The sequence below is a fragment of the Fusarium redolens genome (genome assembly GCF_020744475.1).
Source record: "Fusarium redolens strain MPI-CAGE-AT-0023 chromosome Unknown BKA55scaffold_5, whole genome shotgun sequence".
Classification (NCBI taxonomy): Eukaryota; Fungi; Ascomycota; class Sordariomycetes; order Hypocreales; family Nectriaceae; genus Fusarium; species Fusarium redolens.
Window position 1 is genome coordinate 473,683 of NW_025763668.1, and position 17,135 is coordinate 490,817.

General features: G+C 47.3%; 6 protein-coding genes across 6 annotated transcripts; 2 read left to right on the forward strand and 4 right to left on the reverse strand.

Annotated features, from left to right (window-relative positions):
• Positions 1-296: 296 nt before the first annotated feature.
• Positions 297-4,142, forward strand: BKA55DRAFT_735843 (G protein-coupled glucose receptor regulating Gpa2-domain-containing protein). The gene is made up of 9 exons (XM_046201307.1): positions 297-900; positions 946-986; positions 1,040-1,362; positions 1,407-1,657; positions 1,711-1,836; positions 1,883-2,140; positions 2,440-2,931; positions 2,980-3,369; positions 3,422-4,142. The coding sequence occupies exons 1-9, from the start codon at positions 757-759 to the stop codon at positions 4,079-4,081; spliced, it is 2,685 nt and encodes an 894-aa protein (XP_046051701.1). The 5' UTR covers positions 297-756; the 3' UTR covers positions 4,082-4,142.
• A 1,789-nt stretch (positions 4,143-5,931) lies between these two features.
• Positions 5,932-6,192, reverse strand: BKA55DRAFT_561898 (uncharacterized protein). The gene has a single exon (XM_046192201.1). It carries the CDS (start codon positions 6,161-6,163, stop codon positions 5,981-5,983), a length of 183 nt encoding a protein of 60 aa, XP_046051702.1. The 5' UTR covers positions 6,164-6,192; the 3' UTR covers positions 5,932-5,980.
• A 995-nt stretch (positions 6,193-7,187) lies between these two features.
• Positions 7,188-11,854, reverse strand: BKA55DRAFT_687283 (heme peroxidase-domain-containing protein; the record flags this gene model as incomplete). Its single annotated transcript, XM_046199042.1, has 11 exons — positions 7,188-7,489; positions 7,536-7,941; positions 7,991-8,296; positions 8,344-9,387; positions 9,433-9,712; positions 9,761-9,836; positions 9,888-10,274; positions 10,319-10,410; positions 10,458-11,503; positions 11,551-11,667; positions 11,723-11,854. 11 exons carry the CDS (start codon positions 11,852-11,854, stop codon positions 7,188-7,190), a joined length of 4,188 nt encoding a protein of 1,395 aa, XP_046051703.1.
• A 1,650-nt stretch (positions 11,855-13,504) lies between these two features.
• Positions 13,505-13,954, forward strand: BKA55DRAFT_687284 (uncharacterized protein; the record flags this gene model as incomplete). The annotated part of the gene is made up of 1 exon (XM_046199043.1): positions 13,505-13,954. The coding sequence occupies one exon, from the start codon at positions 13,505-13,507 to the stop codon at positions 13,952-13,954; it is 450 nt and encodes a 149-aa protein (XP_046051704.1).
• A 200-nt stretch (positions 13,955-14,154) lies between these two features.
• Positions 14,155-16,143, reverse strand: BKA55DRAFT_294743 (uncharacterized protein). Its single transcript, XM_046185570.1, has 2 exons — positions 15,624-16,143; positions 14,155-15,577 (listed from the first exon to the last, which is right to left on the reverse strand). Exons 1-2 carry the CDS (start codon positions 15,847-15,849, stop codon positions 14,187-14,189), a joined length of 1,617 nt encoding a protein of 538 aa, XP_046051705.1. The 5' UTR covers positions 15,850-16,143; the 3' UTR covers positions 14,155-14,186.
• Positions 16,144-16,576: 433 nt separating this feature from the next.
• BKA55DRAFT_687286 (uncharacterized protein) lies at positions 16,577-17,102 on the reverse strand (the record flags this gene model as incomplete). Its single annotated transcript, XM_046199044.1, has 3 exons — positions 16,577-16,591; positions 16,644-16,984; positions 17,036-17,102. The coding sequence occupies 3 exons, from the start codon at positions 17,100-17,102 to the stop codon at positions 16,577-16,579; spliced, it is 423 nt and encodes a 140-aa protein (XP_046051706.1).
• Positions 17,103-17,135: the final 33 nt, after the last annotated feature.

Here is a 17,135-nt window from a genome sequence, read left to right on the forward strand (position 1 = left end):
GTCAAAATAGTCTGGCTTTCTTCATTCATTTCTCTCCATGACCAATGGATGATTTGCATAGGCACAACAATAATTATTATTTGCACCTTTAAACATCGCTCAATGCAAAGTACCAAATCGTGATTCTTCTCTCTTCACTCACTATAAATACTTCATCAATAGTCTTGTTGTCTCACCTCGTCGTCAAACCCTGCCCGTTCCTTATCAGTTCCCGTGTGGGGGCAAGCCACCCGATTTCTGCATCTCCGGAGCCTCAACCAATAGCACAAACCCATTCTCCTCGTCAAGATAAAACCCCTGGTCTCAAACAGGTACAACCGCCAGCTGAAGCAAGCCACCAACACTTTTATCTTCAATAAAGGTTCTTTTTTTAAGGGGCTCCGACTCGAGTTTACATTCTGGCCTGCCAGCTTTGGTCAAGAGCGAAGTCTTGACAGGCGATAAGAGATTCAGAGTTTACTGAGTAAGCATGACAAGATAGCTGTTTATTGCCACGTTACGGTTAGGACGTCTTTGACTTGTCGATGGATTGGCTAGATGTCCGTGAATCGTCCCATATCCGGGGATATCTGGACTTAACAGCTGAGTTGGGGTGATAACGGAAATGGTACCCGCCCTTGCAATGACCTTTAAGATCAGCGTTTCACGCTCCTGTAATCGTAAACTTACTCTGTGCCCATCCTGTCAAGCCCAAAGTCTATTGCGCCATCTAATTTCCGCAGTCGTAGCGCCTCGCTAGGCGATTGATCATCGACAATGGAGTCGCCGATGCACATCTATCATCGTGAAGCCCTGGCAGCTCCGGCCGATCGATCACAGATGGTTCTTCAAAGCATTGTCATCTTGGTAGTATCGATTCTTTCCATCCTCGGAGCTGGATGGATCATACTTAGCTTCTTCGTAAGTCTCAAGATCTTACTGATGTTAAATGCTTACTATCGATAGGTCTTCAAAAGTCTTCGGTCGTTCCGTCATCAACTCATTCTGTTCGTACTTTCAACATTCCCACTTCAACTTGATATGTATTGATAAGTTTCAGTGGCCTCGCGGCCAGTGATTTTCTAATGGCTCTCAACTTTCTCTCATCGACTGCTATGAACATCAATGGCAAAGAGATTGGCGCCCCAGAGCAAGAAACATTCTGCAGTTTCAATGGCTTCATGACCCAAGTATTCGTCATACAGACAGATTACTGGGTCTTGACTATTGCAATGTGCACCTACGTCATTTTAGCAGGTTACAAGTCCTTATCATCATGGGTCCAAGATCAACGCATCTTCCTTTCTTGTCTTCCTTGGGTGCTTAGTCTGCTTTGGGCTGGCATTGGATTAAAACTCGCAGGCTATGGTGACATCGGAGCTTGTATGTCTCACTACGCAGAAATGAGCTTGCACTGACCTTCTTAGGGTGCTGGTTCACATCCGATAAAGTCCGCCTCCTCGCCAACTTCGTCCCGCGATGGGTAATCATCATCACCATCCTCACCATGTACGCTCGTCTGTACTTCATTCTTCGAAAATCGCACAAGAGTTTTATTTCACTCGGAAACTCAAACTCCACGTCTGAACCGTCTAGAGAACGGACTATCACGCGGTCGAACCATGATGTCTGGCGGTATCATGAGTCAGATGCCGCTGGTCATCGGAGGCTGCAGAGGGTTTGTTCCTTCAATTGCTGAGAAATCACGTTTATTTGCTAATCGGTACGTAGATTGCGCGATTAATGCTGATGTATCCTGTTGTGTATATGCTGGTCTGGACACTGCCTACGGCTATTCGGATATATCAGACCATTAGGCACATTCCATCTCCATTTGCATTGCAGACGATTGACAAGGTTAGTGATCTCATCAATACTCTTGTGATAGTACTGACATGAGTAGGCCTGCATTGTTTCACAAGGTCTCGTCGATGCGATAATCTACGGCGTCAACGAATCTTCTCTCAGTCGATGGCGCGAGCTCATATTTTCGTCCAGCGATAACGATGTCACAGAGACTGTTTCAGCCAGAAACACTGATACTAAGATATCAACACGGGTGCACTCAAATGCAGGGGTTGTCTCTTCTGCGTCTAGTAGCAAAGTCATAATCACAACCTCCATTGAGCAGGAGACAAGCAGTATTGATAAAGATGATGGAGTAGAGCTCACAGAAATGAGGCCAGTTTTTAGGCCAAACTCAGGTTTACGATAGTGATGATGGATATGGATAGATAGTTAGTGGGTTTACATATGTATGATAAATTAATGGCAGAAGAGGCATAATTTCTACCCATTTGTAATGTTGACTCCTGTATTATTCATTCCAATGCTCATGAACCATAACATGACGCAGGAGGCCGACCACTCTGGCGCCCCTGGAGGCCCACCAGCTCATATCCACCAAGTTACTCACGAGGAGCTTCACCTCTGCCCAATTTCTAACACTATCAATCATAGGATATCAGAATGGCTGTTTTTCACGCCCAAGATCTGCAAGCTCAAATGAAATTATTTCACCCTGCGGAACATTCTGAGGTCCACGATGTCATCTCAACCCCAGTTTTCACAGGCCAAGTCGGCAAATATCTCAAACAATCCGCTTCTAAGAAGGAAGCACCTCAATATGGACTACTAGCCTGCGACATATCTAATGGATTGCCGCTCGACGAGTCTTCTCGATTGTTCTACAATGTTGCGGCTCCTTCTAGCGTCTTTATCTGCGGGAGCCAGGGCTCTGGAAAGAGTCATAGTTTGGCAACGTTGCTGGAGAATTGTCTCGTGAGATCCGTTGCGAATGTTTTGGCTAGACCGCTTGCAGGGCTGGTCTTTCATTATGACTCCTTCGTATCGGATTCAGGCGGTATCCCGTGCGAAGCAGCGTGCCTGTCCTCTAACAAGAAAGTATCTGTTCGAGTGCTATGCCCTCCAACGAACACGGCGACTATAAAGGTAACCTCTGCTCTTGTTGTATGAAAAACATCGCTAACGCCCCCCAAGAAGGTCTATGCCTCTCTTCCTAACGTCTCGGTTCAAGAGCTCCGCTTCAGTCAAGATGACCTGAACACAAGACGGATGTTGAATCTGATGGTAGCAAGCCCAGGTCAAGGCGGCAAAATGCCACTTTACCTTCACACCGTCATGCGCATCTTGCGAGAATTGAGAATCAAACAGCAACAGCGAGGTGGGGGCTTTGATTACCAAGAGTTCAAAAATGCAATGAAAGCCGAGAAACTCACTAAAGAGCAATCTGGTCCTCTTCGTCAACGCCTGGAAACACTGGAGAGCTTTATGGTGAAGCAGAATGCACCTGCGGAAGGACCAGAGAATAAGAAAGGGAAGGGAAAAGCAGCGCCTATGAACCAAGGCAGAATTGACTGGACACCTGTTGTATGTCAAATCGCGATTTTGTTTGGTTCAAAACTAACATCCTGTGTCTCAGAGTGGCCAGCTGACCATCATCGACCTATCCTGCCCATGCGTGACGGCAGAGCAAGCGTGCTCTTTGTTCGATATATGTCTCAGTCTCTTCCTCGAGCAGAAAACAGACTTGGGGCGAGTAGTCGCACTGGATGAATCACACAAGTTCATAAACGATACCAATGAAAGCAACGTTTTCACAGAGTCACTCTTATCTGCAATCCGCCTCCAACGCCACAATGGTACGCGCATCATTATATCTACACAGGAGCCTACAGTATCTCTGGACCTATTGGACCTCTGCTCCATTACAATTGTGCATCGTTTCACGTCACCGGTTTGGCTTCAAGTTCTCCGCCGCCATCTAGCGGGTGCTTCCGATACTGGCGAGCCAGGCACTAAAGGGCTAGAAACACCAGATGAAAGCGAGCAGGAGTCTAAACAATATCGGGCCATTCCAGCATCTGAACTTCTCTCCAACATTGTGCAACTCCGCACTGGTGAGGCCTTTGTATTCGCTCCAAGCGCTATAGTTCATGCTATACCCAGGAATCATGCGGAGGTTTCGGCTGCACAGAAACCCAGCGATTGGCAGCCGGTATTCCTTGGCGATGGAATCATGAAGGTAACAATTCGTAATCGTATTACTGCTGATGGAGGGAAGAGTATTATAGCTTCCTAAGATAGCTGATTTGAGAAGATTGAGAATGATATAATCCCTTTTGGGCGCCAACAAATCCAGGTCTATAACCGAGGAGCTGATACAAGGTTCCCAAGAAACTAGTGGATACATATCATACTTATGAAGCAAATTGCGCAGACCACTGGGGTGTTCATGGATAGTGCTCACAGTCAAAGGAGAAAAGTCCTAGTCTAATCTGTTTCGAGGTCAGCAGTCGTGTGTGCAATCTTCCAGGGTAAATCTGGCCTACAAAAGCTGTTCGATTTTCTTGTCAATCGCTACGCAAACTACCGTATCAACTGAATCAATTGAGCAGTTCCCGCAGGTCCTATTCATACATGTAGAAGGATATTTTTAGCTCATTTTCATTCAAACTGTCAGAATGTTTTGCATGCTTAATTTAGATGAGCCAATCGGCTAATTCAAGCGGCGTAGTGCGGACCCATTGGGACTACTTACTCGATCCACTCAGTCAATACGGCAGCAAGACAGAATAACGTACCGTTATGTATCCCCAGACTGCATACGCCAAGTTGAGGAGTATGATTGGTCAGGCTTGTTACCTGAAGCCGCACGGTTTAAAACTCAGCCCCAGAGTGATCTATGATGGTGTGAAGTGTTGGTTGGGCTGCGGATGATACTATATCAGTCAACCATGCAATACCAATCATCTCCATGACAGGATGACTTCTTCAAGGGTAGGAGATTTAAGAACGCCGCTAGGATTCAAAGTCCTGTAGATTTGCTTACAGATGCGGGGTTGTATTGGTGTTCTGCATATTGGTCACCTTTCATTGACGTTATGTATCTTGCATCTCTTGACGCACAACACAGATCATCATTTGGTGTGCCCGTTGGTACAGTGCTTAAGCACCTGGGCAAACCCCTGCGGCAATGCAGGAGGAAGAGACCCTCGTTATTAACGCCGGTAGAGTTATTATTAGCAACTCTATTTGAGGTTACTCAGTGTAACAATTAGGCCTTAATTGGAAGAAGTCAAGCAAATTAGCTACTGCACAAGAAGTGCTAGAAACAGCTTCTGATCTTGCCGAGTGCATCACTCAAGATGTAAAAGGCAAAAGAGTTGGTTCTGTCTCAAAATACTTCAAATTCGGGTTAAGATTTACAGGTCACGCTAGAAGCTTCAGAGGAACAAATAAGAAAACCACCGACACAACCCACACAAACACTGTGGCCTTTTCTCCATCGCCAATACCATCCAATCGTCCACTCTCGTTGCGATCAGACTATACAGACTCGACTTCAACCAGTGACGGACGGCCATCACCGCATCTACACCCTAGCACACCCGGGACCAGTGTCTCGTCCCCCAACAGGTCTGACCCTATCGCTCCCGCACAATCAGCAGCTACAGCAACTGGTTACGAGCAGCCTTCAATGCCTTCACGGCCTCAGAGAGCCTCGCCCAGTGGGGACAGATTGTTAAACGGGTCTTCCCCTGACCCTTGCGCTCAAATAGCAGCTATATTTACTTCTTCCTTGCGACCGAGCAATTCTCGTGAGGAATCTAGGTCTGCCTCTCCGCTTCATCAAAACCGTAGCAGACTCAATGCTCTTGGTCTGCCCAAACATCCTTAAAGAGAATAGCTAGGTTTAAGCCGGCTTAAATGGGATCTTTTCTTTTGTTGTTATTTTTCTTTATCTATACTAAAATAACAATATTTTAAAGATAATTATAAACTATATATAATCATTGCTCCTTGAATTTGCATTCAGTCTAAAGCTTATGAATCATCGGCGAAACTCCCTGACGTTGAGGCCGACCATTTCCCTTATTCCAATCAACCTCACATAATAGGGAGAGATAATTATCACAAATAACAAAGATTCAGTAGTTTACTTTCTATCTGTGCCATCCATAGCTACTACCTGACCCGTCTAACACTTATTCCAGATACACTGAGGGCAGTTGCTGTAACAATATCCACCGCACCCAGCCTGTCCATTAGGGCATGTGCAGCAAGTGCCACGTAATTCAAGGCCCCTGACGATGAGTTCGTCGGCTTCAGCATTCCTCTTCTCCGATGGAACAGCAGCCAGAGCGACTGTTGCAGACATCATAATGTACGTGATGGCAGTGGTGAATCTCATGATGACTTCTTTGCGTTCGTAAGTTAGGTAAGTATATAATGCGCACAGGCTCTTACCTTGTCTCAAGTTTAAGGTTAGTGGAACTAAAGGAGGATTGAAATAAGAGTTTAATAGTATACTGGATACTATAGGTAAGTAGATAGATCGATAACAATAAAGAGATTCAATGGGGGATATAAGATGGTCTTAAATACTCTGATGGTACGCAGTATATGCCAGTTGGACATATAACTTCCGATTAGTTGCTATACGATGCAGGACTGATCCCCATATTTCGGCCCGCTGCCGCGTCATGTCATACGAACTGAAACTCAAATTCAGTGCCTCAACGAACAATGAACCATGTCCCTTTCATCAGAGCTGACTTTCTAGCCTGCGAGAATCGTTCCGAGTTCCGAAGCCCCTGCGCTTTATGTCTTAGCACGTTGATCACCGGGCCAGAGGCCAGAAAACTCAGAACCTATTGAGCCCGTAAAGTTCGTAGGATAGAATATTTCTCGTCATTGGATATAATCCGAAACCTCGTATTTCGCTACGTCACGAAACATCCTATTTCTCTCAGGCCGTCAAGCCGCTGTGGGGATCGGCAACGGCGGCCCGTGCCGATACCCGAGCCCATTCTGGGTCTGAAGACACTCGTTCGTGTACTACGGTCGACCTTGGGTGGATGGTCGCGTGCTCTTGTCCTCTTGCGAGTTCTGAGCTTCTACCATGTTCATGAATCTCGTTCGACCCCAAGCAAGTCGATGTGATCGCCAAGGAACCTCTCAAGCGGGTTTTACAACACGTAAAGGCTTACGCTGTCGCCATGACCAACGTCAAATCTTGGAGTGGCACTCTTGCGGTGAATTAGACATATCCTTTGGGAGATTAACGTCTGTCTGAGGGACATAGGCAAGGTCTTGAGTACAAGCCATTTATTATTATGACAAGCTGCTGAATTTCGAAACAGGATCTGTCAAGGCTAATCGTCCACTAATCTTCAGTAAATTGCTCAACCAATCTTGCATCCCGAAGTAGCAGGCTGAGGTGCATGAGCGTGTCCACAAGCGGCAAGGACCTCATGAGCTCCAGGTTCTTCATTCTCCAGATGTTCATGCTCCTTGGCCCTGTCCTTGTCCTTCCAGCTACCATGGCACACGCAAACAGGTGTAGCGAACGAGCCGCCGATGTGACTGGGCCCATTCGGCTGATAAAATGGCTGGATGTCATCGGGCACCTTGAAGACCTTGAGAGCCTCCCAATCATTGGTACTGTAATCTGAGACACCGTACCCATCAAAGCGCATTTTCCAAGCTGTACAGAGTTAGTACCCGTGGGTTCAATGAGGACGAGGACTTACTAGTCGGAAAAGGAACCATCTCATCCCACTCTGGAGTAAGATAAGTCGCCGTGGCAGGCTTTCTAATATCCGAAGGGAAAATAGCATCAACTTCCTCATCCGTAAGACCCTTACTCTTCTTAGCCTCCTTGACCTTGAGTTCAATCTCCTTGAGCCGCATGGGCGCCATGTAATTGGCATATCCAACACAAGAAGCATCGATAGAGACCTTCTTGGAAACACCTTGGGTATCGTGACCGCGACGAAGGTTCTGTAGCTGGGCGAGAACTTTGATCATGGTCACGAGACCAGTTGCGGCGACGTGTTTGGGATGATATCCGCTGAATGCCTCTGCAAAGCTGGAGCAGTAGTTCAGTTCTTCTCGCTCGTCGGGTGTTTCGGAGGTGTTTTTCTGCTCTGCTCGGTTCTATAATCAATGTCAGCGTCGGTCTAATCAAATAGGTTCGGATACCTACAATGTCGCAAACGACGGTAGTGCCCTTCAGGACTTTGACCCTCTCAGCCACCTCGACAACAGGCTTGTCATTCGTGCGTTTGTGAACTTGAATCATGGTATCCTGCGAAGCTTTGCGGATGACTGGAAGTCGAACACTCCATCGCTGCACCTTCAGCACAATGGCCTGGATGCGTTCGATAGACTTGATCTCATCGTCGAATGCGAGTGACTGAACTTTGAGCCAAAGAGATTTGATCTCTTGCTGTCTGGGACTGGGCTTCTCTGCGTAAAGGCTGTTGAAGAAGGACTCCATGGTCGAAGTGAACTGTACACATTAGTGAGGCTGCCACAACAGGCACACGAAGTACTTACCGCTAGAACAACATTGTAGGCACTGTCCAACCCAGTCAAGAGAAGGATAGCAGCCGCCTTGCCGGTATCATGCTCCCTCTCAATAATCTCCGTTGCAACACGATATCCCAGCGCCTCCATATAATTCTCCTTCTTGCCCCCCAAAGCTCCAAAAACACTCCCAAACCATCTCGTCATCTTCCAACGTCCCGCCTCTTTAACATTCCCTTCCTCAGTCAACTTGAGCAAAAAGCCCATTGAATCCCTAAACGCTTTTCGTCTCTTCAGAAGCTTTGTCTCATCAGTGTTGTAGGATAAAAACACTTGGCAGTTGTTGATGTGCTGATACACTTCGTTCTCGGAGTATGGAGCGTCGGAATTGGTGTCACTGCGGAGAAGATGCCCGAAACCAAGGAAATCGGCGACATAGCGTGTTACGACGGGGATGGCGAAGTCGCGGACTATGTCGAGTTGGTAGATTCCTTTTTCCATGGTCACGACTTCGCGTTTGATAACGTTGCGGGAGATGGCGATGAGGTATGACATTACGTGTTCGTGGTCAACGGCCGAGTGTCGAGCAGCTGCTTCTTGAGGAGCACCGTTCTTGGCGGGGTTATCATTCTGGCCAGGTTTCAAAACATCATGAATCTCCTTTGGAAGATCAGAGATCCTAGTTCGGGCAGGATGTACCAGAATATCATTTGTATCCTCCAGAATAAGCTTGATATCCTCCCTATTGGTAAGATAGATCGTCTTGCTAGGGCGTTGAGGATCAGACTGGGCAGTATGGTACTTTGTCTTGGTCATCTCGCCACGGGAGTTCTTCTCAGCCTTTCGCAAAGCCTCAGTCTTCATGCTAAACTCCTTGTCGTAACCTTGCTGCTTCGCAAGTTCGGCGTTCTTCTCAGCGGTGTAGAAAGGGTGGAAGAAACGAATTGAGTCGTAAGGATACCATTCTGGGAATGCGCGCTGAATAAGACGATGGAACATTGAGCTCTTGAGGACATCGCTGTCGGGTGTGACTTCTTTCATCCCCCAGTTTGTCAAAGAGTTTGTGTTCCAGTCCTGGTTTTGTCAGCACATTGATTTTATTTACTGGGTAATACTTACGACGGTGTAAAAACGATCAGATCGGACGAGGGTGATGGCATCGGAGAAGATAGCGGCCCATAAAGCAGAGTCAAGATCACTTGGACCAGGATCGGCATTTAGTTGACCGTTGGCTTGGTTAGTCTCGCAGAAGACGCCTGGGTAGAGTTCCACTTTGTCGGGATGCTCGTACAGGTCTCTCAAGGCGTTCTGGACCTTTTCGTTGGGAGTGATGGACTCAAAGGAGTCGTGACGCTTCATGCCGAAGAAGTCACGGAAGTCATTGAGTGTGCCGATTTCCCTTGACTCGTTAGAATGATGAGTGAAGCGTCGATCTGACGATGCTTACCATTTGCGTGCTTGCATGATGCCTAGGACCTCAACAGCTCTGAGACATCTGGGGACGTTGAGAGGACCGAAATTCGCTGAGGCAAGTCAATGTGACATTCCATTGAGTACTGAGGCGATCAACTTACCAATGGGATCATCCATAGCACTAGTCAACTCCTCAACCATGGCCTTGTCATCGAACAACCCGGTAAACTCATTCCTCTTGAACGGTTTAAAATCCGGATGTCCATCCTTCATAACTCCAAACTCCTGCTGCCACGGCTCAGGCTTTGGAAACAGGCTCGCCTTTGCCTTGGACTTTTGCATGAGTCCCATAAACTGTGGAAGGTTGAGATCTTTAGGATTCCAGGTCTCGTCCTTTTCGAAAAGCTCTTTCATGAAGGTTTCGGCGTAGCGCTCGTCTTTCATGGAGATGGCGCAGTGGAAACGGTAGAGGAGGTTGAACTCGACGGTGACTTGGTTGCCCAGGCCGCGGGAGACGTTTTTGTGGTTCTTCATTTCAACGCGGGGGTCTGAGGGTGTTAGTGGAATTGATGGAAGGGAGGGAGAGAGGTACCGAGGGTGAAGTTGGTGTCGAAGTTGTGGAAGCCCATGAGGGCGCGGAGATAATCGTGAATCGAGATCTGGATATACATGCCGCAGGTGATCCTACAGAGTCAGCAATGTCCGTCAGTTCAGAGGCGGGGTATACTTACAGTCGGGCGGTTTGAAAGAGATCTTCGTCAAGCTTATCCCAAGCAGCTGCGTGCGCCTTCAAAAACTCCTCCAAGACCACCTCCGGATTGATGTTTTTCAATCTCTTATCCCCAACATCCTTATGATCATCCTTCCCCATAACCTCAATACAAAGATCCTTCATCTTCTGTCTCTGCTCCTTCAATCCATCTTCAATACCCTTCAAAATTCTCTGCTTCAGAAACTCTGTCAGATCCCCAAAGTCAGACTCCGGATCGACCTTGTCATTTCCAAGACCAGCTGACTGCCGACGTTTCCACTCGTTATGATACATGTCAACTTGAGTTTGAAACTCGGGATCCGGCTTGACGAATTCTTTGGCGGCTGATGCAAGTGGCGCGAGCAGGAACTTTGTAGGGACTGAGAAGCGGCCATTTTCGTTGATGCGACGGAGTTGAGTGGCGACGTAATTGTGGTAGCGGTTGTACATGACGAGATAGATACAAACGCCGGGGGGTTGACGGAGCAATCGATCTTCGGCGAAAGTGTCAGGTTTGAGAAGACCTAGCTTATACTTATCATCGCGAACCTTTCGCTGCATTTCATCGGTGAACCCGTAAAGCGGTGAAAGATCCAGGTACGAAGATGAGTCAGAAATGTTTTTGTCGCTATCATTCGTCCTGAAAATATCATGAATAATGATAGTAGCGTGGTAGATTAGCATGCTCGACAAACCAGAAGTGCTAGGCCGGCCTTTTCCATCAGGGCCGGGATCTTGGCGCGCCATAAGACGATCAAAGAGATCAGCGGGATCAGGCAAGGCTCCTAGCGGGTGAGTTTTACTTGGGACAGTCTTGGCGTAAGGTGCACCGGCTTGTCCAAGTTGAGGATGCATTGCACTATTGAACTTTCCATCTGCAGTGCGATACTTGAAGGCATCGCCGAGGTAAGTTACGGGCGGGTGAAGCATGCGCTCATACTTATTCTTGACTTCTGTCTCGATGAATTTGGCGCGGAGGATACTGTCATTGGAAACGGAGCCGACGAGTTGGGCTAGGTTTGTTTTCTATCACGATAAGCATTGGCGGTGAGATTAAGTCGTGGGGGACTTACGTCGAGGGATCGGGTTTGGATGTACTTGATCAAAACGGTCTTGATAGCAGGGATGTTCTTGAACGTGAGAACACTTCCAAGGTCACTCCACCACTTGACCTGGGGCCGAAACTTGTCCTGTCGGCCTGTTAACGGGACTTGATGCGAGCGAATGCCCAACTGAGTGACTGACTCCAATGAGAGCATCTCCGTGGAAACCAGAAAGATACTTGGCCTCTTTCAATTGCTTGTTCAATTCTTTGACCTCATCCTCCCAAGTAGGGCCAGTGTTGCCGTTGAATAAGGCTCGAGTGCTCGAAGACATGTTGAGAAACGAAAAGATTGTCAGAATACAGATACTGAATCGTGTAGAATAAAGAGCACGACAGGGAGTGACACATTCTTTATTACATCGGGGCACAGAGAGAGCTTTAGCTTTGATCGCTTTTCCCTCAAGCGTAATTCGCCCAAGCCGTCTCATGTCTCAGCTCCTCCTGCACATTTGCAAAAACTCACGTCACCCCTTGCTCCAACAGCCACAGGGAGACTATGCAGCTCTTGGAAGTGAAGTATCAGGCGAGATGTGCAAGCCACAAAGACAATATTGGGTTATGTCTCTGCTTATCACGCTAGACTAGGAATTTCAGTGCAGCCTCAAAAGACCAGTTTGGAAATGATGTGAGACAGATGACGGGCTGTATTGGAAATGTCCCGCAAGCTATTGGGACCGGTTGCGCGGCTCGGGCCTCCCCCGTTCTTGTACCGGATTCTATCACGTATTTACGACGTCGTTTGTAGAGATGTGGACGATTTCGCATGCCAATTGGTTTTGAGGGGTGCACATTATGCACAAGAGCTAACAATTGAGTTTGTTCATTTGCTGATAATCTTGGTAATTCCCCTTTTCTCCAGTGAAGCGGGGAAGTCTGTCTCAGTTTAAAATGCGTGGTTGGATGAGTCTCAGTGCCGAGTACTTCTGGGGTTCAGCTGAGCTGCAATACCGCGGGACTATTGGAGACGTGCATTAGAGCATGGACTATTGCCTGTGCCTATTTCTTGACCAATAATTGTGGGATCCGAGTTTGTCAATGTAATCACTCACAAGTTGATTCAATTTCTGGGACATCGAGATTGCGAAAATTCGTGGATTTGAAGATCAGCATCATTCTGATAATTGTTGTCTTTCCCATCAAAAATGCTGTGCACACATCTTATGTTTCCAGTTGCATAACTCACCTTATCAATGGATAATGTTATGCGCGTACTGTGTGGGCTTGTTTCATAGTGTTAGTGACACTGTATCTCCACCAACCGCCACGGAGCTTCCGGTGTAGGCATAGCGGCCATCTTATAGCGTCTCAAGCATCAAGAGAACAAACAAGTTACCATGAAACCAAAGGAAGACAGTAACATTCTTATTAACTAAATACCTAGATGATGCTGTGTTGAATATGAGATTCACATCAAAATTGAGCCAAGCGATGCGTTTCAGCGACGCCATCTATTAACTCATGCTGGTTGTTCATTGCCCAGGTTTCTTTCAGAACCTCATTGATGAACTAAGCACACAATATATTAACAGAAAGTTCCCAGAAATGAACATCACTACATAAATTCTATTTGTCTGTTTCTCAGTGACACTATGTCCAAGCCCTATTGTTCACTTTATGATATTTGTGAGATTTTAACGCAAAGAGCTAAGATATAGTCTACAGAACAGTCAGGTCATTCACGTGTTCAGTACTCATGTTCCGCCAAAACTCATTACACGCAATACGCTTTGGCCACCGAACAAAGGCGAGCATAATCTCAGCTATAAAGCACCGCTTGGCCAGGGTCAAGGAATATTTCTCTCATTCTCATCAAAGACTCACAGTTTTAAAGGTAAGTTTCAACCGTCTCTCATACTAACTCAACAGGTCTTCGCTCTATCACAACACTCACACTCCTGAGAAACAACTACTCTCTTGAAATCATGTCTTCAAGCGTCCGCTTCACTTCCCTCCCCGAGCCCTCAGAGGTCGGCCAAATCTGGCAAGATCTGGAAGATCTCATCGCCTCACTCAAGTCTCGACTCGAGCGTCGGGAACACGAGTACTCTGACCTCGCCGTTGAAGTTGTCGGTAAACTTGAATCTGGCATCCACGGCGAGGAACGTCAGGCTCAGCTTTGCAAGCTTCGTGAGTCTTGGAAGCATATCCAGACACTGGAGCGTGAGCTTCGCTTTTACTTGAAGCAGCAGAGAAAGCTGGCTGAGAGTTCGATCTCACGAATTGCTGAACAGCTTGGGACTCTGAATGTTGATTCGATGGCAAGGGCTATCCAAGCGAGTGAGATGAGTAAGGCTTCCTACGAGTCGCCTATCAAGCCGCTGTTTGAGACAATCACTGAATCGCCTCTCGAGTATACCTCAGACTCATGGTAATAAGGCGGTATATTTGAGCGGGGGACGATCTAGATTGAATAGACCTCCAAGTGGAGTGTCAGTGTTTTTGTTAAGAAATAGGTACGTATTGCTGGCTTTGTTTGAGAGACTAAAAGTCAAATAAAATCACTCGACCCCAATCTGAACCGCCCAAAGTTTTAATACGTGAAGTTAAGATTAGAGACGAATATTTTCAGCTGCGATTATGTAGATCTAGCGATATAGCCACAAACTAGCCCAAGACTCTGTACACAGGATACTCATCCCCAACATTAACCGGCAGAATATTGAACGTAGCATACGAATCAATATTCTCCGGCTCAAGAACAGTAAAAGCATATCCCGCGGCAGCCTGCCTTGTCGGAACCCAAAAGCTCCCCGCCGGCATCATAATCTCCTTCTTCACAATCTCAGTAGTAACCTTGTTCAGCACAGTTCCCTGATAAACAGTACTGGCCAACTCAATGCTCGTAACATTATATGCTTCAACTTCACCGCGGAACTCAGAGCGGATGCTTTCCACATTAACGCCATTGAGGCGAAGACGCTCGGCGGCTTCTTTCCATGCTTGCGGGAAGATGTATGCTTCGGGGCGCGAGCGGGTAAGGTTGGATTTCACGGGTGTTGAGCTGAGGAATTGCACGGGGATTTCGACGAGTTTGCCGGTTGGGAGGTCGATGAAGTCCCAGGTGCGGTTTGTAGGCTGGAAGGAATCTGTGACAACGACTTCGTCTACTCCGTCGATGAATTTCTTGCGGGCGCCTTCGACGACTTCGTAGACCTCTTCGGCCTTATCAGCGGCTGTTTGGACAATGGCCTCGATCATGGTAAGTCCTGAAGCAACGCGACGCTGGAAGTGCTGGCTTCCAAGACCGATTCCTCTCGTCTCAGTGAGGAAGACCATAACCTGTGTCAGCGCCAGTGAAACATCTCCCGCTCGCGCCTGCGTGTCAAGCTGTGTAAACACCAAAGGCTCCTCCCTAGCATTTCCAGTGATATAAGGACTCCAGCGCAGATTCAGCTTATCCATCGCGCCAGCAATTCTGGGCACAAAAACCTCCTCAGAGTATTCTCGAATATCCTTGTGAATATTCAAATTCTTCATAGGATCAAATTGACCATCGACGGCTTGCGCCCACTGATCTTTGAGTCCATAAGCGCGATTGGCGCTGTATTCATGAGCGTCAACCATGACATGAGGAGCAAAGTCAACAATCAGCGCTTTAACCTCGCGGGTTTGCTGACTTGCGAAGCGAATGTGATCTCTGTTGGGATCGTATCCTGTTGCCAGAAAACGCTGGAAGTAGGCGACGCCATCAGGGTTGTAGCGGGGCAGGATCATAATGTCCATCTTTTCGAGAATTGACGCTGCCCAGGTTGAGTTGGCGTCGAATTTGCCCAACAAAGCGAGAAGAGCTTGGTCGCCGCCGGGTTCATTTCCGTGGACGCCACCTTGGAGGTAGACGCGGAGCTTCTCGGATGAAGATGAATTGGCCTTGATTTCAGGCTGGGATGAGGTGGAGAGGTAGACATAAGGAATTGAGCGTCCTTCGTCGGATTTAAATGATGGATTGTTGTATGTCAACCACCCATTACGGGATGCAAGACTCTCGAGGAAGTAGTCTACGAATGTTAGTGGATAGAACCAGAGGATGAGTTCAAAACATACTCAGAGTAGCGTCGCTTGTTGGTCCGCTTGTGCCATTGTCGAATCCAGCGGGGATGCTCTTCGGATCAATGAAGGCGGGCGACTGGAGCTGAATCTGTTCGACCTCGGGAAAGTTCTTGGCAGCTTCTTCACCGTCTTTGACAAGGGCAACTTGATTGCCGTTATATCGGACTGCCGTGGCCAAGCCAGCGTACAGAAGCCCAGTGAAAGCAGTGCGAAGCGTCATGATTTCCAGCTCGTGAAGAGAATCCAACGTCGAAAGAAAAACAGTGCAACCCTATCATGCGGGCTGTTCATCTTTTAAACCTCTCCAAACAACCTTCCTAGTCCGTGACGATCATCATACATCGGGGGCATAATGACCGAACTTCCCCGCCGATCAGCATAGCTTATCAGTAAGAAAGTTAGCCGATGATAAGCTTAAACCGTTTATAGTAGGTAGCTATGAGAATTGGCTCATTTAGCTCCGACTATGTTGCAATCAACAGCGGGGAACGGGTTTGCCAAGGCTTGGTGGATTAGACATTGTTTACCGGCTTATGGAAAGCAGGTTTGTGTGTGGGCTAACTTATAATGGTCGGCGCTTGATTTGTTTGCTGGATAGGAAAAAGTCCGGGGCTGGGGCTGGAGTGGGGAAAATGCTGAGGCTGTAGGGTAATTCTAAGGGACAACATTATTTACAGAGAGATGCAATGTTGGACGATAGACTTCTAATGCTAGTCTACAAGAAACATTTGTTACTTCTTTCTTTTTATATGCGTCTTGAAGTATAGTAGGTTCAATAATCTTGAGTGTTTATACAAGCTATTGGGCAAAGGCATAGCTCGTTTGGGATACGTAACGCATTTATATTGATGTCTTAAACATGAAGAGTTTCTTATTTCTAGAGCTTCTTTGGCGTGCAGTTGCATAGGCCAGAATAACCTGAAAACGATGTAGTTTCGGAGAGCCTCCTACTCGCTGTTTTGCTTATTCATACTGTTAGTAAGCTCGTCACCGGAGATTGGTCGATAAACTTACGCATCTGAAAGACGCAATATAGTCCGGTTTCTGCCCATTAACAGTACTCATTTCCAACGTAGTTGCACACTGGCCCGGATCCTTACGAATACTAAGCTCTCTGCAATCCGCATAGGGATAGAACGTGCAATAGGAGTTTGTGTTCAACTTGGGCTTGGCTGACTGAGCTTTGAACAAGCCCTTGCAGCCTTTTCTATTGCGACCACCTTCAACGAAGTGGACGCAGTCTACGCCGTCCATGCTGGCGCCGAATGTGTGACAGTCGTATTTGTCGCCTTCGAGGATCTGGTACTTCGTTTCGCCGTCGACTTTACAGCGCTCTGTGTTATCGTAGAATGTCACTGGAAAAGTCAAAATTAGGGAGGGCAGTATGAGAAGATGGGAAGACTTACCATACCATGCTGCTACCTGCGAGGTAGCAGCAAGGATAATGACGATACTTGTGGTTGAGAGCTTCATTCTTGGAAACAAGGTGCGTTTGAATGAGAAGAG

Bases quoted from the DNA above. Each gene is read 5' to 3' on its own strand.
- BKA55DRAFT_735843 (XM_046201307.1), top strand. From the start codon at position 757: ATGGAGTCGCCGATGCACATCTATCATCGTGAAGCCCTGGCAGCTCCG. The intron at 1,658-1,710 runs GTTTGTTCCTTC...ATCGGTACGTAG, and splicing joins GTCATCGGAGGCTGCAGAGG to ATTGCGCGATTAATGCTGAT. The intron at 2,141-2,439 runs GTAGAGCTCACA...TATCAATCATAG, and splicing joins GTATTGATAAAGATGATGGA to GATATCAGAATGGCTGTTTT.
- BKA55DRAFT_561898 (XM_046192201.1), bottom strand. From the start codon at position 6,163: ATGATGTCTGCAACAGTCGCTCTGGCTGCTGTTCCATCGGAGAAGAGG.
- BKA55DRAFT_294743 (XM_046185570.1), bottom strand. From the start codon at position 15,849: ATGACGCTTCGCACTGCTTTCACTGGGCTTCTGTACGCTGGCTTGGCC. The intron at 15,578-15,623 runs GTATGTTTTGAA...TAACATTCGTAG, and splicing joins AACAAGCGACGCTACTCTGA to ACTACTTCCTCGAGAGTCTT.